At 56.1% G+C, this 20,391-nt stretch overlaps 1 protein-coding gene and 1 long non-coding RNA gene across 6 annotated transcripts in view; both read left to right on the plus strand.

The window, feature by feature from the left end:
• The window catches only part of LOC106020400 (uncharacterized), a 39,114-nt gene extending 24,360 nt beyond the window's left edge, over window positions 1–14,754 (plus strand). The window contains exon 5 of one of the 2 annotated variants that reach the window (XR_011812226.1): window positions 14,607–14,754. This is a non-coding gene — a long non-coding RNA (uncharacterized lncRNA). Of the gene's footprint in view, window positions 1–11,414; window positions 12,598–14,606 lie in introns of those variants that run through there. The other variant, XR_005268824.2, reaches the window with a different exon arrangement.
• Window positions 14,755–16,340: 1,586 nt separating this feature from the next.
• The window catches only part of ZNF423 (zinc finger protein 423), a 209,438-nt gene continuing 205,387 nt past the window's right edge, over window positions 16,341–20,391 (plus strand). For 2 of the 4 annotated variants that reach the window (XM_027467192.3, XM_072043759.1), the window contains exon 1: window positions 16,341–17,652. In XM_027467192.3, coding sequence (XP_027322993.2) covers window positions 17,613–17,652 — 40 coding nt within the window. In that variant the 5' untranslated portion in view covers window positions 16,341–17,612. Of the gene's footprint in view, window positions 17,653–17,873; window positions 17,939–20,391 lie in introns of those variants that run through there. The other 2 variants (XM_072043760.1, XM_072043763.1) reach the window with 2 other exon arrangements.

Raw genomic sequence — 20,391 nt, forward strand, 5'->3', positions numbered from 1 at the left:
AGGGCTGCACCATCACAGAGGGGTGAGCGGCCAGCCGGGCTGAGCTGTCTGTGGTCCAGGGGCAGGGGGGCAGGTGCTCGGCCTCATCCAGCTACCATGGCTGGTGGTGGATATTGGCTTCTAACTTGCAAAGTGAAGGGGAATCGATCCTCTTGGACCATGTCCTCAGAAAATCTGCTACAGCGACCGCCGTGGTTCCCAGGTTTGCACTGCTGGGTCCCCTGAAGCTGTGCCGAGCAAGGCACTGCGTGCTCAGCTCCAACGGGGCTCCTGCACCGCGTCCCTGGGCAAGGAGGCAAGGAGCACAGGCGGTGTGCTCGCCCAGTCTGCCCAGCCACGTACTGCCTGCAGCTGTGTCTGGCTGTTCAGTGCCCCGAAGTGACTGAGGGCTGCCAGGGCTCCCCGCAGCCCCTCCACCCGTACCCCGGCAGCCACGGCTCTGTTTTGTTATGTTTCTCTTGCATTTTGTCCCATCCCTTATCTTTTTTTTTTTTTTTTTTTTGCATCCTCCCTTTTGAAGGGAGGCTCTCCGCAGCCCCATTGGGGTGGTTCCAGCAGATCTAAAAAGTCAGCTGTCCCCCTCCTCGGTACAGTACCGTTCGCAGAAATCAGAGCGGGAGTGCAGAGCGAGAAAGGGCAGAGACAACAAGAGCAGAAGAAAGCGGTGTGCCTGCGAGAGGGATATGAGGAGAAAAAGAGAGACTTTTCTTTGATGTATTCGTTTCCTCTTATTAGTATCCATCTAGTGGTGCTCAGGCCGAGACGGCTGACCTGTCCAAAAGTTAGTGATCCACACACAATCCACTCCCAATAGTGCCAAAGTACAGACATCACAGGACGAAAATAGCAGCAGTTGAGATGAAGGAGGAAGCCACGGGCTGCCAGATGTGAGTGGGAATAACCTAAGTTCACCCAAGTGGCAGAGGTACTGTCTTAGTTTGCAGAGAGTGAGGGAAAAACATCTTAACAACCTCATCCTCCCGCCTATCTCACGGCTCTGCTGTGTTTTCTGTGCCGTGCTGATAAAGACTGCCCGCGCTTGAAAGGGCCTGGCGGGCCCGGGGTCAGCCGCAGACAATCTCTCTAATTGCGTGGGTCTGGCTGACCTCCGCGTTGCGGGGCGAGCAGGGACCGCGGCAGACAGAGAGGACAAGGGAAAAGGCGGGGGAAACGTTCCTGCCATGGTGGCAGCTGGCTTAAAACTTGCTTCGGATTGCTCCCCAGAGACGGTGCCCGCGCCGCGCTCAGCTCTGATGGAAGGAGGCGAGGAGACATTTTGCCCAGGCAGCAAGTCGATAGCTGCACTCATAGGTATCGCCTCCTGATAATGCCTTCTGACAAACGGCTGTCAGCGCTCCACAAACGTGGCTCAAGAAGGCAGAAAATGAAAACTTGCTGCGAGTTGTTGCTGCTGCTTCACGTAGTTGCTCGGCCTGCACCATCTCCTCTCTGGGCACCCGTGTTCCTGAGGAGGAGATCTAACGGGTGGGCAGCGGTAACGTGAGCCACGGGCTCTGAAAGCCATGGGAAAGAGAAGCACGGGGAGTAAGTACTCAAAACCACTGAACAGCTCTGTAGTGTATTTTTAGAGTAATTGTGGTGAGAAGTGGCAGGATGTGCCTGATGGGTTTGTGCCTGTGCTAGCCCATGGAGCAGGCAGCTGAGAGGCAGCATGCTGTGCCAGGAGCTGCAGCAGCAGCGTGCCCTCTGTGGCAGCAGGACCATCGTGGCTGTGGCACCTCTTTGGTGGGACAGGGAGCTCCTGGAGTCAGGGAGCCCTCTGTGCTCGCTACGTTTCAGGAGGCTGTGATGTGCTGTAGTGTGTAAGGATGTTCCCTGTTAACTTCCCGGCCTGGCACGAGGAAAGGTAGAGCCTCCTCCATGTGCAGAGGAGCCCAGTGCCTGCAGTTGCCACTGACCCTTCTGGTTGCTCCGGATGTCCTGCTCAGTCATGGGGATCCTCATGGAAATACGGACTAGTCCCTGCAGCATGGGAGAAGCACTGCACTGCACCTTCCAGCCACGACACAGAAAGCCTGCGGGCTCTGGGCTCCTCCCTGGTGATGCTGCCCTGCTGGGCCAGGCAGCGCGAGAGCCCGCACCAAGCGCAGGACAAGGAGCCTTAACGCGCTCAACTGGGCTGCTTGGCCTGGCAGCTCCGAGCGGATTATCCACTTGAAGCTCACGCAGTTGTTGGTGAACTTTGACACGAAAGGATTTGGAAAGCTTTAGGGCCAGATAAGCACAGCAGTGCGGGTGGGGAAGGGATTTCAGGAATGGCTCATTCCGTCTCCTGCTGTGAAATGGGATCAGTGCATCCAGACTGCTGGTGGTTCTCTGCTCACCTGATAGCAAAAAAAAAAAAAAAAAAAAGTGAAAAAGTGTTGGCGTGGCATTGGAGGCAGCTTGTTTCAGGGCTTATAATTACAAAGTTCTTCCTCAAGGCCAGACTCCTATCTCCCAGTCATTGGAGCTGGGCATCCTCACCCTGGCACCATGGACCTGGAGGAGGATTAGTTTGCTCCTCTACATGAAACCCTTCACATGATGGAAATTCTCCGTATTCACAAGGCAGCTCGCTCCAAGAAGTCTCGGAACAAGAGCCACCATCCCTCCTGCCTCTGGCCAGCACGAATCAGGCCTCAGTGACCAGTGGTCCAAGGAAACCTGACTGAAAGTCTGCATAAAGCAGCAGCTGCAGTAAGCCACCATGTTTAACCTGTACTCGGCCCCAGCTGTGCTACTTTTTATGGGAGTCCATTATTTTTTGAACTTTGAAGGTTTCCATAAACTTTGTCCATCTATAATCATGCGGCGCAATACCAGTTCACTGTAGTTTCTGTATTTGTGTTGTCTGACACAGCACACTTGTGACTTCCCTAATCCATATAATCACAATCTGCTGTCTGACTTGAAAGTTCTGGTGACACGGAAAGCGATTTTATTTAATACTGAGAGTCACTCACTCAGAGAGGCTTACTGAGAGAGGAGTACCACAAACTTCTCTTTATTTGGAGTGACTGAGGGGTCGGTTTCATTGAAATATAAGCTTATCCTGAAGTTCATTTCATTTCCCTACTTGAAGAAGCATGGTGATGGCAGACTGAGGGTCTTATGCTCAGCAGGCAGCTCGCTGCAGGCTGGTGGTTGTGTGCTGAAACCAGCGGTGCTGGAGGACACCTGCAGTGGGCAGCAGCATCCTCCTGCAGCAGCACAGCTTGCGGAGGGACCCGCAGCCCCACTGGAGAGGGCATTCCCTAGTTCCTTCCAGCCCAAGGTGGTGGTGTCAGGGTGCTGTGAGTCGCTGGGGCTGTGCACAAAGCAGCCTGCTCACGGACTGGTGCCCTTTGGGGGTCTGTGGGGTGTGTGCTGGTACTGCCCTCACTCCCGGGGCTGGTTTGTGGTGGGGCTGGAGGGTGCCAGCAGTCCATGAGAGTGCCGGGCAAGCTGTTGTGCTGTTACGTTTCGCTACCTATCGTTGTCATGTCACCTGTAATGCATGAATTATACCCCCATAGTGTGTAATTATATTTCTCCTCCCAGCCCTGCTCAAGGAACGGTGGAAGGATGGAGCTGTTAATATTAAAACCAGCACATCTCCCTCAAAAAAAGTTAGAGGTCACACCTTAATTCCTAGTGCGTGAGTGTGGTTAATCAGGAGATGATGGGACTAGAATGAGTATGGGGACAGAAATATCCTGCACAATTTCTTGTGGAATTTAATTAGAAAGGAAGTATTAATAGCATCTGCATGTGCAACTCTGTTTTGCCTTGCAATATGAATAGCCTTACCCAGAGACAGGCTGATGGAAAACCCATTGAACTTCTCTGTATTTCCTTTTTTTTTTTTTTTTAATAAAGGAAAATAATGAGCTGAAATCAATAATGATAGTACTTAATAGCTATAAACCCCAGCAGGAATCAGCTTCCTATCAGGCCTCCGTAGAGTTTCTCTTTTAGGTCAAGACATGGTGCCGATCAATGAGGCCTTTTGCAAAAGTTCGTGCTCTCCTTGTCCCAGTAACGACCCTTCAGCCCTTAATTCTCCGGGACGCGCAGAGCTCTGCAGTGGGTAAGCAGCCGCAGGGCCCTAGTGGAGTTACACTAAGCAGGGCTGGTGCTGGTGCTGCCTGCCAGCAGCCCTGGGTTGTTCAGGCAGGGAAGGCCCCGCACCATCCCATCCCATCCCTGCACGCTGCCTGCCGAGCTTCGTCTGGGTTTCCCTCCGTTCTCACTCAATATGGACTGACTTGAATCTTCCTTTCATTAATTTTCTCGCAAAAGAGAGAAGTTAATGCAGTCAGTATCCTACAACGTGATTATAAGATCATAAAGCAGCCTGGTTCTTAATGAATCCAGACATGAAGGCTACAGTAATTGAGTTCGGCGTGTTTTGCAAGATGCTTGGTGCGGCTGAAACCCCTCTGCCGATGCCAGGGGTTTTCAGTCCCGGCTGCTTTGTTGCCTCCCGGCTGCGGTGGGCAGGCATGGCCTGAGGGGAGGGGATGGAGCGAGGTGGGACAGGGCGTCCCTGGGGTCAGGCACGCTGTTCCCAGCGCCACCTCGATGAGTGCTGTATTGATCTACTTGTGATTGTGTTTTCTGTTGAGCAATCCCAGTGCTGAGGGAGCATAAACCAAGTAAAATGTTGTGCTTGTCCCTGTGTGTGCTCCAGCACAGCCTGCCCGCAGACCAGCCCAGGTTCACCATTGCTGTTAACTGGGGCCAGGGACTCGTGCGGAGGTTTTGACACAGCAAATGGCAGCAGAGAGCGTGCTCAGGTGTGCCCTGGGATGCCTCTACCCAGCCGCTTTAAGTTGTCCATCTGCATCTTTGGTTCCTTATTACATTTCCAGAACCATTCCTCTCCTCCCAACAAAGAGCGACCCCACAGCCTGGCGGTGTTTTCAGAGCCACCCCATGGGGAGCCCATCCCAGGAGCAGCGCGTGCCGGGCAGCGATGCTGTGCTACGGAGACCCCTGGGGCTGGGCAGCGTGGCTCTCTTGAACCTCACCTTGGCTTAAAGAACAAATTTCCCCAACAGCCACTTTCCAGGCCCACCTTGGGTAAGCCTGGGTTATGCGAGGGAGGTTTGTGCTGGCCTCCGGCTAGAGACAACCTCTGTGAGCCTGCAGGCTGTTGTGCTGTAGCCCTGTTTTCCTGGCGGTTCTTCACCGTGGGCTTGCTAGTAAAACGGAGACCTTGCTTTGTGTGTGCCAGGCGTGGAAAGCTCCCTGACCACGCCTGGCAGAGACTTAAGCACTGTGTGTGGAAGCAAGGGTAAGCTGGGCATGAACTTTGGAGTGTGGCCCTGCTGGGGCTGCCGTGGGCTCCGTGGTGAGCTGGCAGGCTTGGAGGTGGGGTAATGCGGGGCTGGGATCTGGGTCTGCATTGCTCCAGTGCCTGTCTCCATCCGACAGCCCCTACCTGCTCCCAGAGGCGGAGGGAGGCAGCGCTTGCTGTGTGTCCCCATGGAGCATACGGGGAGCACACCACGGGGAGGACAACCACAGCTCGGAGGGCAAGAGAGCACTGCCAGCTCTGCCCCGACCGCTCCTGGGTGACAAACACCGTCTGCACCCAAGGGCTGGGGCGTTCCCCTTGTCCCTGCTGTGGGCTGCACTGCGGGGAGGTGGAAGCCCAGAGGGGCCCGAGCATCCTTCCTTTGCGAAACCTTTTGTTGCAGAAGGGAGCCGGTGGCTGTGAGGCAAGCAGAGGGGAGGGCACGCGCTGCCTCTGCACAGCCACACGGGCACGGTCGGGCACTGGGGCCGCTGCCGGGGGCTGAGGATTTCCAGCAAGTGCAAGCTCGGGGCTCGCAGAGACACTTGGGCTCCAATTATAGTGATATCTTGCTCTCAGACCAATTAAAATTTCATAACCTCTCCACCAGCCAGGGTGGACAGAGTGTTACGCCGGGTCAAGAAATATCTTCTAGCTACAGCACTTCTCCAGGAAGTTTCTGGCTCCGTGAGGAATAGCACCTGTACAGGACCTATGGAGATGGGCTGGGAAAGCACAGGACTTGCAGCTTCCTCGCAGCTGTTTTTGCAAGCTATTTTATTCTACGTTTGGGGGCAGGAAAATTAAGCTTTGAAATACGAGTTGTAGATAAGGCTGCGAGGAAGCTTAGGATCACAGCCTTAGGTGAAAATAAAGCTGTAATACATAAAGCATTAAAAAGGTGAAGTGTAATGGCAGCCTCCAAAGACTTGTGAGCAGCTGCAAGGAATCCTGCTGTATTGCTGCGATTTGGAGAGGAATTGCATGGCGCTAGGAAAGGCCTGCCTGTGATCGGAGAAGCAGCAATGTGGCCGGTTCTGCCATGCACAACGGGCTCTGTTTTAATCAGAGGTAGATGCGTTTCTGTTAATGGTGTTATTCCTTGCAGTGGGACACTTGCAAGCCCCCGAGCACTTTGCAGAGTCGGGGGAAGCCCCACAGCAGAGCTGGTGTGTGTCTGTGGTGCAGCCGTGGAGCAGGTCCTGAAGCCGGTGCGTGCCACCCCGCTGGGCACACCTCGCCAGGCAGGAGGAGGCAGCGAGCCCCTCGGTGCCGGCAGCATCCCCCCGGCTGCACCAAGCTGCAGCCCTGCTCCTGCTCCTGCTCCTGCTCCTGCCAGAGCCTCGCGTTGAGTGCACCGTGCTGGGAGACACTCCGGTCTGCGAGGGGGCACTGGGGGTGTGGGGTCGGGGTCAGGCGAGGGAGGCTTCTCCGCACCCAGGGAGAGTTTTGGAGCAGTCCCCTCCTGCCGCCAGCACCAGCGTGACAGCAGCGGTGCTGCTACCATCTGTTGGTGAGCTGCAGGAAGGGAGCGGCCACAGAAGGCGGTCACTGACAAGTTCGCAGGGCTGGCTACCAGCCTGTGTCAATGGGGAGAGCTCTGGGAAGGCATCAAACAGGGAACGAAGTGATGCCGTGGAGAGCTGGCTCTTGGTGCACCCCGTGCTAGCACGGGAGCGGGGAGCTGGGACAAGCACGGGGTGCTGTGCTGGTGTTGTGGGGATGCCCTTTGAGCTAGGACAAACTGCTTGGCCCGATGTCCCAGAGCTTAAATACAAAGATGATCGCCATGGGGGGACCAAGCCTCTGTGAATGGTGGCTTGAAGAAGGCATCGGCCTGTGTTAACGTCCAGCTGCTGCTCGTGGAAACCTGCCCCTGCCCTTGCAGGTGCTGCGGGCCCTGGCAGAGGGGCACGGCTCCAGAGGGCACGGCAGCAGAGACAGCAACCAGCCTCGGGCACGGCATGGCTCAGCCCCCAGCTCCCTGCGGGGCAGGGCTCCCGCAGCTCCCAGCGGGGTGTGCTGGAAAGGTTGTGAAGCTCTTTTTGTATTTTTAATAACGAGGTGGACAATAACTCCATTTACAAGGAAATCTGCCTTTTGCAGGAGTGCCGTGTATACCTGTTTCTACAACCCTCTCACAAATGGGAAATTCTTGTTCTGATTTTTTCTGGCAGGGATGTTTTGTTTTCCTGTTGGCTGATGCTGTCTGCTCGGTCTGTGGAGGATTAACCTATGCGCTGTTGCTAGGTGGCCTTGAGCAAAGAAATAACGCAGATCACACACGCCTGCATTCCTACAGTGTGTAACCCCCTTGTTCAGCAAGGTTTCTCTTTCTCTGTCCCTCTCATGTTCCGTGTTTGTGGCTGTGGATGTATGCACCAGAGGACGCACATGTAATTTGCACAAGAGTAATGGGCTGGGGCCCTCTGAAGGGTCAGGTTTATTTTGACTTGCAACACGGAGTAACTCACTCTTTGCCAGCCCTTTCCACGTGTGAGTTTCTGTTGGTGCCCAGGTGCCTCCACCATTTTCAGCCGTGTTTCTGCCCATCGCAAGCTCTTGTGCTCATTGGGGACACTCAGTTTGTCACCGCAGCCTGGAGGGACCCGCACCTCCTCGGGGCCACCCTGTGGGGGGACCCCACTGGGGCTGCAACATTGTCAGTGTATCCCAGTGTACCTGCAGATACTGGGACTGGGAAAGAATCAGAGGAAAAGCTTTAAAAGTGAGGGCAGGGTGCACAGAACTTTGTGGTCCTGTTCCAGGTGTGCATGCCACTTGCCCCTCTGCCCCTGGCGGGGTTAGCGTGGACGCGTGCCTCCTCCCCAGCGCCCACGTCGGGCCCAGGCCCGCTCTCGCTCAGCACCTCGGCCTGCATCAGCATGTGGCCGAATCGCCCCCAGGGCTCTTTTTCTCCTCTCGCAGCGGGTGGGACTTTCGGTAAAGCAGACTGATGTAAGAATACCTGCTTCTACACAGCTCCCCTTCTTCACCCTGCGGCTCTCCGGCTGAGGCTCCCCCATGCAGTTCTGGCGCTGCGGGTGGTGCCCTGGGCAGGGAAGGGCGGCCCTGGAGCAGGGGCAGGAGGGGCGATGCTGCGGCCGGCTCTGCCACCAGCTGCCTGGGGCAGCTTCTGCCTCCTCTTACCCCTGCCGCAGCTGTGGCTCTGGCAGCCTGCGCCCCAGCTCGGAGGGGAGGTGGCTGTGAAGGAAGGGCAGCATCTGGGGCACCGCACGGCCCCTGGGGGCTGGGGGCAGCGGGGCCGGGCCTGTTCCTGGGGCTGAGAGCACCGTGAGGCGTGTGGCTGCTGAAAGGCAGGGCTGAAATGCAGGTGGTGCTTCTGGAGGCTCCCTGTGATGGAGCCATCTTCTGCGGCTCTTACCGGGTCCTTACCATTTTTTCTTCTTAGGAGAGGACCGTGGTCATGGCTCCAAGTAGGAAAGTGTGTGAAAAAAAGGAAACTGGCACCGCATCTGTGCAGCTCCCAATCTGCTAAGGAAGAGGCCTGAGCTCACTGGGGTTCATTTCCACGGGAGGTCGACGGGAGCTCAGTGCTGAGCCAGCCTGGCCTCAGCGGGGAGCAGCAGCGCGGTGCCTGCTGCGTGTGCCAGGCACGGGGGCAGCGCCTCGCAGAGCCCAGGTGGGATCCTCGGCGTGAACAAAACTTCCCCGGGGCCTGGCTGGCCTGTGCGGCACCAGGAGGAGCCAGCCCTCGCTTAGCCAGGCTCACGTGGCACTCTGGAAAAAGGGGCTTGAGGAAACCTCGCATCGCTCTGCTGTTGCTGGCTGGTGTGGTTCAACCCAGACGTGTGTGCCCACGGGGCAGCTGGGCTCGTGCCAGCGTGGGCACAGAGAGCGCCCCGGCCCTGGGGGCTGGTGCCACGGGCTCCCGGCCTCGCCGGCTTTTGTTGGGAACGCGCTGGGAGCGTTTGGGGGCCGCAAACCCAGAGCCCACGTGTGCTGCTTGAATCCCTGAACCCCTTTGTGCTCGGAGCAGGCTGCGCCTCACTCGGGGGTGAGGGGCTGCTGTGGCTGGCGTGAGTCAGGGCGCTGGGTGCGCGGATGGCGCGGTGCTCCCGTCAGCGGGGCCGCTGCTCCCTGCCGCCGGCTGCCAGCCAGAGCTGCCAGCGCTGCGTGCTCCCCTCCCGCCCTCCTCTTCCCCCCCGCCGTGCCGCCGCTTTCTCACAGCTCCCGCTGCTTCATTTTCCTCCCCCAGCTCCCGTTGCCATGACCCGCCGGGCCGGCAGGAATTCGTGCCCCTCCGGCTGCCCCCCGCTGCGCTGCCCCCGGAGCCCCCCCGCGCTGCCCTGGCGGGCACGAAAGCAGCAAAGCAGTGGGCTCCCGTCCCGCGGCGTCTCCTCACCGGGGTGTGCTTCTCCCTCTCCAGAAGAGACGCCAGTTGGTCACGTCGTGCTGCTCCCTCACGGAGGCGGCTGACAGGCCGGAGGCTGTGCTGGGCCAGGCTGCCTTCGCCAGCCAAAGCGAGCCCTGGGGGGAGTGAGATGGCCTTCGGGCTGGCCTCATTCAGTGCTTGGCCCTGCTGTGCTGGGCCTCGCTGGTGTGCGAGGACACCTGTGGTGGTGCCGAGCTGTGGAGCAAGGGCACAAAGCCCAGCGCCACCCCGCAGCACGGGCTGGGCCCCACGCAGCAGCACTGCCCTGAGCACCGCGTGGGCCCGAGCTCGGTGTCTGCCTCTGGGAAGCGCCAGGGTCTTGAGATTTTGGGGCCTCTTTGGAGGCCACAGCAAAAACTGTGAGCAGCACGGCAAGTTAAGCGAGTAGAAATAAACACAGAGCAGGTCGCTTGTTTTAAGGGGCATTATGTGTTTTGAAAAGTTGTGCTGCTGCATTTAAAAATGTACTTTAGGATGTAAAGGAAAGTCCCTTAAATAAATGTAAACAAACCCCACTCTCGTAATATCCCCTGGCCCCTCCTGTTTTGCCCAGCTGTTATCACTGATAGCTAGAAGGGAACCCTAGCAAGAAAAGAGCAAATGCTGCCAAGCACGCAATTTTAAACAGGGCACCAGCAGGGCTGATAACAGGCAAGAGTTCTGTGACCCTTCCAAAAACCCTGTAGAAGGATGAAACGGAGAGAAATATGTAAAAATTTGGGCTGATTCTTTGGAAACTACTTAACGAATCTTACTGAATTTAATAGAGAACGAGATCTTTTCCCCGGGTTTTTGCCTTCATCTGACATCGTTCAGTAGTAAGGAGATAATTTTCTATTAATTCCTACAGAACTTTTTCACAAGGATAATAACTGCGTGTTCTCACACTGCCACCTGCTCCCCACCACAAGCTCATCGCCGTTATCACATCGGTTCAGAGGGGGGACCATAAATATCTTAATACTAAAGAACCAACTTTCTTTAAAGTGCTGCTTTCAAAACTGCCTGGGGGGCTGCCTGTGCAGCTGCGGGGTTCGTTCATCAGTAGCACCGTGCCGCACGCCGTGCCTGCGCGTGTGATTGCAGAGGGAAAGCAGGCACAGGAACGAAGCAAGTGGAAGCTATTAATTTTGCAGAGTAGGATTTGATTTGTGTTTCAGTTTTCTTTTCTCTGGTGCCGTGGGAAGGAGCTGCAAGAGGAGGTGACAGCAGCAGTTTGTCGGCCTGTCCCCGCGTCCCGTGGTGCAACACGAGGCTGCTCTTCGGGCCCATCTTTCCTCCACCGCAGGAGCAGAGGGGACACTGCTGGCAGGGCCGGCTCAGAGCTGGATGTGTTGTAGCGTGGGGGTGAGCATCGACCTCGCACTGCTGGGGTTAACTGCAAGGAGTTGCCCAAAGCTCCTTGGTGATGGTTTCTTTGGTAGAGATGTTCTTGGTGGCGAGAAGGGTTTTGTGCAGGGGGGCAGCCTCTCAGCTTGGTGCCTGCTTTCTGAAGAAGGAATAGCAGCATCTGACAGACTGGTGCTGGCAGGCTTAGGATCGTGGTCAAAGATTGCTGGTGTTGTTTGGTGTACGAGGAAACAGAAATGGGGAGAGGTGAAGTGGATAGCCCAAGACCAGAGGAGCCAGCAGCTGGAGGCAGCCCACCACACCCCGGTGTGCGGGGGCTCCAGCCCTTCTCATGAACCCAGGGTGCGAAGTTTTTCTTTCTTTTTTTTTTTTTTTTTCCTTCAGACAAGTCCTGTGGAAGCACTGCAGACCCACGTCCAGCAGGAATGGAAGGGATCCAGAATAAGTAGATGACAGAGAAATCCTTTCTCCCAGTTGTGATTAAAAGTACAGAAACACGGTATTTTTTAACAGTAAACATCATAAGTTGATAAGTAACGTTCCAAGGCTGTAAGTTATTTTTATGGCAACATTCAGAAGGCAGATGTAGAGCCTGGAAAATCCTCGGTCCTGAAGGCGATTGTGTCATGAAGCGCGGATCCTCTGCCTGACTCCCACACCGTTTCCCGGGGCACGTAACGGGAAGAGGCTGAAATGAACGCTTTGCTCAGCAAGCGATGGAAGGGGAAAAATACCTGTTTGTGTTTGTAGGGTGCTGCATGGCCGGTATCTTTAGCACTGTTATCGGTAATGATTGTTTTCCTGGAGCTGTGCAGGAGTGTGCATGTGCGATTCCTCCACAGATGGGTATTTGGGGATATTTGAGCTAAATTCAGCGCCAGCCTATGATAGTATTTTTCAGAAAGTGTCACTAACTGCGCCACTTACGCTGTCTTGGTTTTAGACTGTCCTGTGTCTTTTTTAATAGAAGGAAAAATGATTGATAGAGGTGAGTGCCAGACACTGGTGAAAAGGAATTTGAAATCACCGCATCATTACAAATGTCTGAGTTGTAACGCCAGCACACGTGGCACGCATAATCCTGCACATGGGAAGATGTTTCGCAGTGTAACTTCCCTGTGGTTTTTCAGTTCTCGTGGACAACAGCTTGCCCCTGTTTTACTGCAAGTTGCCAAAGCACAAAGCGGCACGCACACTGGCGCTGGGTCCTGCCCGCAGCCCCACCAGCAGCCCTTGGGGTGAAGCTTTTCCTCCCTGTGCGTGTCCTCCCTCCGGAGCGCCCCTGGCTCCTGCCTCTGCCGCTCTCGGTAGCCTGAATTTCAGGCCGTGGCAGCCCTCTGCTGTGACTGAAGCGGGGATGCCAGTTATTTATTTATGTAAAACGTTCTGAGGCATTAACTCGCAAACACCATAGAAACTGGGCTGGTATTGTAGTCGGGGCTTTTATTCGGGTTGTCTGATGCGCCGTGGATGCCGCCTGCCTTTGTGTGCTCCGGTCCCATGTTTACCCTGACGATGCCTTTGTGTTCCCCATTTGACATATTTTACTGTAAATAAAGAGCGACACTGTCTTGCAGCTGTATCCACTGTGACATTTGACTCTCAGCTGAATGAGTGCATTGTGCCATGTGTTTTGGAAACATTATCTCTTTTTAAGAACTAATCCAGGCCTTTAACAGCTTCCTGCGTGTGCCTGGCTGCCTTTGCCATGGAGAGCTCAGGTGCTCGCCCACCTCGGCTCTGCCCGGCTGCCTCCTGCCCCCCGAGCCCCGCTGGGGCTAGAGATGGGTGTCCCTTCATGCTCTGCTCAATCTCTCCTGTAAACCTTCTGATCGCTGTCTGGCTTTTCTGGGGGTGTTAGCATTTTGCCACATTTCTCCTAGGTGTTGCGAGCATCTCATGTCTACACGTGAGACACGTTCTTTAATTCAAGGTTGATTCCCTGCTTCACAATTCTGATGATTTTCCCTGTGGTGCCTGCTTGGTCAGTGTCATTTTATGGGTTGAAAACATTCCTCTTTTCGACTTTAGAAAGTTTTAATCCTGACCGGGGCTGTGTTTCTCGAAGCAGGCTCAGCCCATTGGGTGCCTAACTCCAGGACTAAGGAAGTAAGGTCCTCCGTGAAGACCCCAGCTTTCAGGAAGTTTTTATTTCTGTTTTCACACAACTGTGCTATTTTTATGCAAGTTGTAATTTCAAGCTAATTCTGACAGACTTTTAAAATAATTATGCCTATATATAGAAATGTGCAAGTTTTTGCTCTCAGTCCTGAATGCCAATAACTCCATGCTGCAGAGATACTGGGGGTGCTGCCTGCATTGCCCCACTCTGTGGCCTTGCCACCAGTTTCCCATACCACTGCCAGGGCAGAGCTGCCTGAGCTGATGTTCTCTCTGTCTTAAACATAATTGCTTTGAGAAAACTTAAGCCAAAGTGCCAATATTCTGGATGCTCTCCACCAGGTGTGAGTGGAATAATGTCATGAGACACTGGCACGGTGTAAGGGCCTTCCAAAGAGAAAAGGGCAGGTTTTCGCTAGTGCTGCGGGCAGCATCTTCCTGAAACTGTCACCAAACTTCAGAACTCACATGCACACACACCGTGTCCCCCTGGACTGCGTGTGAGCATGGCGGCACCTTGCTGGGCTCCGGTGGGAATTGGCGGAGGGGCTGCGTGTTGGGAAGGTGTCAGTGGCCACCGCCAGCAAACCCCGGCTTTGGACAAGTTGTGCTGAGCTCGGGGTTCCCCGCATCACAGGAGGGGTTTCCTCTCACCGGCAGCGGTATCATATATAATATTCACCAGCAGCATCCCCAGGAGGGTTTCTCAGAGCAGAAAGTGACATCCAAATTGCCCCAACGAGCACGGGAGTTGGCCAGAGACGGGGAAGGTACTCGGCTCTCTCCCAGAGAGAGCAGCTCCGCTTTCTGTGCTTTCATTAAACTTCCCGGAATAAAGAGGGAAGGCATCCGTGAGGAAGCAAGACTGATAGTAGGATCAAAATGTATTTTTACTGCCCTCTTAAATTACCATATTTAAATTGAATTATTAAATGTATTTTCATTAAATTAGCACACAGGCTGGCGTCATTTGCCTTCAATGTTTTAATGAAGTCTGTGAAGCCTTCCCCTGTTATTAGTGGTTTTGGAATGTACCTGTTTGAGTGACGATACGATTTTAAGTTCTGGTGCTGGGAACAGCGTAAAGACGGGTGAGCTCTGCATTCCTCTGGGCACCACAGCATGGTTCTGGGCTTTCTTTGCTCAAGAGCTGCTGCAGGACCACAAGGCGGGGGAAGCGAACCCGCTCCCCGTACATATGTCTGGAGGGGATGCACGCGGGACTGGCACATCCAAAAATCAGGCTGCAGACCGCTTAGGCACGTGCTGACAAACTCTGCGGGACAAAGATGTGCTTACAGAGCAGGGCCTAGAGGAAGGCTGTGTGTTCTGGGTTTGAAGATAATAGAGAGGGATGAATTAATAATTATACACACGAGTGCCATACTTAAAGATGGATTTACACTTTAGTTTTTTAAACTTCGGAACCTGTTTTCCCACTTTCTTTCTCTGTAGCTATGAACCGGCTGCTTTCAGGAGGTCCCAGCATGGACAGCAGCAGTTCCAAGGGTGCTGCGGCTCTGACGACAGACGTGAGAGTGAACTGGAACCACTTCCAGTGGAGGGGCTCGGGATGCTCCGATCAGGGCTCCTCACCTTGCCAGCAGCTGCTCCGAACCAGGTAGGGGCTCGCTCACAAATAAACCTTCTTTTTGGCCCTCTGGCAAGAGAGAAGGTGAAAAATGCTTCTGTTCATTCATTTAAAACAAAACCATACAGGCTTCTTAGCGGTTTTTTCCTTTTTAAAAAAGGAAGAAGTTGTAGAAACACTTCATTTTAATCGGGGCATTTACAGATATTTTTAAAAAAGCATGGAGAATTTCGAGGCAGGGCTGTGGATGGCAAAGGGACTGAGGACGGTAACGGGGCTTGTGAATTACTCGCCAAGTGGAACGTGTACAACTAAGGTTGAAATCCCCTCTTTGCCTGAGTGCACAGGGATTTGAATGTGGGTCTCTGAACTCCTCCGAGAGTGCCCAACTGCCGGCACATTCTGGATGAGAATCTGTCCTGCTGAAGCTGTTCTGCTTTGTAAGAATAATTAAATATTCATTGGGCCAGTGAGAGAACAGAAACAATCTGATAGCCTGGGGAGTAAGGCTCTCCAATAAGACGAGGAAACAGAAGTAATTCAGTTCCTGATCCAACTCAGATGCTGAACGGATATGAATCTAGGGTCATGTTGACCAAATTTGCCAACGATTCTGTTTTTTTTTTTTTTTTTTTTTTTTTTTCAGGATACAAATATCATCACATTTTTTTCCCCGTCAGCTCTGGTTATGTCTTTATAGAGACAGGTACCACACCAGCTTTCGTAATGCTGGGTTTCTGCTGACTAGACTTATCCCCATTTTGTATCGGTGTCAGAACTGGGGCCACATGCTCTTTTAAAATCCTTCTTTCTCCTGGGTTAGCCTTCCTGACCCCAGAATTGGATGATGCTTAGTGCAGTGATGTAGAGGAAGTGTATCTTAATTAGAGTGGTGTTACAGGAAACATTTGTTACTGTACGTCCAGTCTGTGGTGGTAATGTGGAGTGGTAAGTGTAGGAGGGAACTGGAGACCTTGATTATAACAATAAGCCCAACAGTTTCTGACAAACCTTAAGAAAGTAGAAAGTCACCACTGCACATCCATCGAAATTTAACGCTGTGCTAACAGACGTCTTCACACTTACATTCTGAATTTGCTGGATCACACAACTAACCCACTCCGGAATTATTTGGGTTTCTTTCGGTGTGGGGGGCAAAAAAAAAAAAAAAAAAAAAAAAGAAAAAGAAAAGAAAAAGAAAAACAAAGCCAAAGAGAGCCCCGAACCCACACAAAGCCCCCCGGCAGACGCTTTCCCAGCGCCAGGCCTAGGGGGGTCAGGCTGCAGCCCCGGCACCCCGTGCCCGCTGTCCCCGCACCGCGGGGCTGCCCCAGCCGGAGCCGCACTGAGCGCCCGGCGGGGCGAGCGCCGGGGCAGGGCGGCATCTCCCGGGGAGCCCCGCAGCCCCGCAGCCCCGCCGCCGGCCGCCTTCCCCGCGGCCCCCCGGCCCCTTCCTGCCCTCCGCGGGCGCGGAGCGTGGGCAGGGCCCCTCCGGCTCCCCTCCGGCTCCCCCGGCAAACTTCGCCCGGCGCGGCCCGGCCCGGCCCCGGCAGCGGCCGCGGGCGGAGCCCCCCCCCCCCCCGCCCCGCGGCTCCCGCAGCTGCCCCGGCCCCGCGCGGCTCCGCGGGCGGCGGCGGCGCCGAGTCCGGTCCGCGCTGGCGGCGGGTCCTGGTTTTGCGGGCGGCCGCTGTATTTCCCGGGCCGTCCATGGCTCGGTGCTGTTGGCTCTCTCTCCGTCTGATCGGCGCAGGCTGCGCGGGGCTCCCTACGGGATCAGAGCGCTCCCCCGCCGGGACTCCACTCCTCACATCCTCCTGCTGGGACTCAGCTACATTTCCAGCCAAGCCTGGCTTTATTATGTGTGTCTGCACTGCAGCCCCAGCAGCAAGATCGGGAGGAGGAAAAGGAGCCAGGACAAAGAAAAGAGAGGGAGGCTGGCGAGAGCTAAAGAAAATAAAAACCCAGGGCAGCAGCGGCAGCGGCGATGAAGGCAGGAGCGGTGCCGCCTCGCAGCGGATGACCCATGGAGGCAGCTAGCGGGCCCGGCCTCGATGCGAAGCGGCGCCCGGCCCGGGCCGCCAAGTGCGTGCGCGCAGGGGAAGGCGGCGGCGAGCGCGGCCGGCGGCCGGGAGCCCCCCCAGCCCCTCGGCGGGCACCGCGCCGGGCAGCGCGGCCCCAGTAGAGGACGCGGCGAGGGAGAGCGAGAGGGAGAGCGAGAGGGAGAGGAGAGCAGCCCGCGGGCACGGCCGGCAGCCGAGGGGGGGAGCCGAGCGCGGCCGCGGGGAGGATTTAGGAAAATCGCCGCCGGGGCGCACCCCCGGAGCGCCTCGCATTGTCGGGGCCGTCGCCGGGCTTATTTTTAGCCGCCGATTCTCCCCGCGCCCTCCCTCTCCTCCCCCCCCCCCCTCCCCTCCGCAGCCCCGCACGGCTTTTTTGTATTATTCTGAAAGTGCGAGCCGGACTGAGAGCCGCAGGGCGCCTGCAAACTTTAAAGAGAACAAAAAGGCGGGTGGGGGCGCGGAGGGGCTCGGCATTATTTGCACATCGAAGGGGAGGAAAGGAAAAAAAGGAAAAAAAAAAAAAAAAGAAATTGCAACTGTTGCGCCTGTGATTTTTTTTTTCTATTTTTTTTTTTTTTTCCCCCGGGGGGAGAACCTCTAGGTGCCCGAGGGGGTGGAAAGAGCAGCTGGACTTGCCGCATTGCAACAGGCAAAGGGAGCGGGGGATCCCACTGAGCGGTCCCGCTGCCGCCGCTGCTCCCGGCGGAGCCGAGCGAAAGTTTGGAGGGGCGCGAGGCAGGGCCAGGGCAGGGCAGGCAGGGGCCGGAGCAGGACGCGGCGGCCGGGAGGACGAGCCAGCGGCGCCCGGACATGTCCAGGAGGAAGCAAGCCAAGCCCCGCTCGGTGAAAGGTAAGCGCCCGGCCCCGCGCCGCTCCGCTCCGCACCGCCCCGCACCGCGCCCGGCCCCGGGCAGCCGCCGCCGCCGCCGCTCCAGCCTCCGCGGCGCGGCCAATCAGGGCCGGGGCCCGGCTTGGCGGGGATTGCGAATCCCCCCCCGCCCCGGGGCCCGGCCGGCCGGGAGGGGAGCGGCGGGGAGGGGGCCGCCGCCCGCCCGCCTCCATCTTGGGGGCTCCGCGCCCCGCGCCGGGGGCGGGCCGGGCGGCGCCCGGAGGGGCAGCGGCCGCGGCGCCCTCGCGTAATGGCGGCCCCCGGCCCCGCCGGGAGGGGAGGCAGCGCCGCGGGGGCCGCGGGGGCGGGCGGGGCGCGGGGGGCTGCGGGAGGCCGGGGGCGGGGTGGCGGGGCCGGGGAGCGGGAGCCCCGCGGCGCCGCCCGCAGAGGGAAAAGTTTGGCGGCGGTGCCCGGCGCGGGGGCGGGGGGCGAAGGACGAAGCCCGGCGGCCGCAGCCCCGCGGAGCCGCCCGGGACTGCGGGAACAATGGCCGGGCCCGGCCGGGGCGCTGCGGGGAGGCCGCTCCGGGGCCCCGCGGCTTTGTCCGCCCTCGGGGCTTTGTTGGGAGGCACAATGGGGTCGCGGTGCCCGCCAGGAAGGCAGAGCCCGGGAGCGGCTCGTGGTGGAGGAACTCGCGCCTGGACCAGACGAGCGCCGGGCTGGCGCTGAGACCCCTCAGTGCGGGGCCATTTTCTGTGCTTCGCGGGGTACCCGCAGGTAGCACGGCGCGGGGAAGCAGCTGCAAATGTTTGCGAAGTTCTGGTGAAGCCAGCCCTGGGCCGGCACGCAGCAAGCTCAACTCGCTGCCCCCGACCCGGCGTCGCCCTCAGCCCTGCGCCGAGCGGCAGCCGCCTGGCGTGGTGGTGCGGGGCGGTGCGGGGCCCCCACACAGCAGGGAAGGAGAAAGGGCAGAGCCGGAGCGATCTCCAGGAGATGCGCTGAAATAACGGGGCTGGAAACGAGGAGGCTCAAGGCTCACAGGCTGCCAGCGGCCGCCCAGGCCTCAGGTCACGACTTTCCCGGGCACGGGATCGCCCCGAGCCCGCAGGCCCCTGCAGCCTGGGGTGTCTGTGCCTCAGTGTCACGCCTAACGCTGGGGACGCGGCCGTACGTCAGTGAGACCGTACGCACGCTGCAAGCCCGCTTAATAAACGCTGGCACCTCGTTACATAACGGTATCCAATATTTACATTTATTCGTTTGTTTTCTACCTCGTTACTTTTCAGGCAGCGATCTCTTTCCCAGGCTATTGATGCTGCGTAACGAAAATTTATCCCTAACTCTGAGGTAGAGCAGGTCGCTATTTCCAGGAGCGTTTTTAGGAATTGAAGCAGGTAACTTAGTTGCAAGTCACAGCCAAGAAACGCTTTCCATGCGATGCAGAAATATCTAGAATGTCTTTGCAACAGGGAGCTGGGTGAAGCCCGGTTCTCCGAGATTCTAAATATTCCTCTAGTCTCTAGGCACAAAAAACGTGTTTTCAGCTTCAGTATAAACTGGCTGTAAATTACAGGTCTTAGCGTGAGCTGACTAATAGGGAATGTAAGGAAGGGGCTGAATGCGGGTGAAATTTTCAATAATAGGAGGCAACTCGTATATATGTCTACAGGATATAGAATTTCTTCCTTTTCTTATGCCCGTACGTATCTTTTGCTTTTAAGAAGTCCATCATATACATTTTGTGGTCTAGGGAGCTGGCAACCCAGTAGATTGCCACAGTACACGTTTCCATGGAAATAATTGAGATGTAATAAATAAAGGCACTCTGAGGTCACAGGTTTCCCAATTCAACTGAGAAGAAAACAGGCATAAATTATGTGGATATATGTGTAGCATTTAGGACTTCAAACAATTTGCCGGTTTTCTCTTTTCTGTATATTTATTTCACTTTGTATGGTAACCTTGGTATTTATTAACCACTAGTGAGATTTGCGCATCCTTTTTCATTCAGAAAGATTACATACTGAAATAGAGCCGGTGTGTGCCTGTGATGAAAGGGATGATTCTGCATGCAAAAGGCAAGTTGCCTGCGCATTAACTGTGAGTGATGCTGCCTTTGACATTAAAGAAGCAACCGACTCTGACGGAAGTATCAAATGCTGACAACTCTTTAGATCCACGTAATTTAAAATTAAGCAATTGTAACCCAGAACTGGATGGCAGCAAACCTGCGGGTCCTGTGGCCCCACGGTCTGTGTGATGAGGCATCTGGTTCAGCCTCGCAGAAAGTTGCAGTAATTACTGCAGCTGTAACTCCAGCAGTAGCCGTGGAATTTCCCCTGGTGCGGATTCATCACTTGCAGCACAACACGCTGCTGCTTTGGTTTAACCATCGGTTTGGCTGTGCAGGCCGCCAGGCGCTCAGCCCTGGAGCTGATGGCTGGGGACAGGGCTCTCCTTGGCTCCAAAAAGGTTGCTGCAGGTCAGGCAGGGCAGAAGAGAAGTAGGAGGGACCGAGCCTTTGTTGGCTGGCAGCATAAACCATTCGGGGAAAACGTGGTGGCGGTGGTTTTGGAGTCACGCACTTGCCTGTTCTGAAGCTGTCCTTCACATCATAGCCGGGCCCATTGAAGTACTTTTCCTCAATGCAGGACCTTCCGTTGCCCTGTTGCCAGTAGTCCGATCTGCTGGTGGCTTTGCCAGAGCTCTGCAAGGAGAGCTGGACGCTCCTTAGTGCTGCTAAAGCCCCAAGGTTTGCAC

Source organism: Anas platyrhynchos, chromosome 12, assembly GCF_047663525.1.
Source record: "Anas platyrhynchos isolate ZD024472 breed Pekin duck chromosome 12, IASCAAS_PekinDuck_T2T, whole genome shotgun sequence".
Taxonomy (NCBI): domain Eukaryota; kingdom Metazoa; phylum Chordata; class Aves; order Anseriformes; family Anatidae; genus Anas; species Anas platyrhynchos.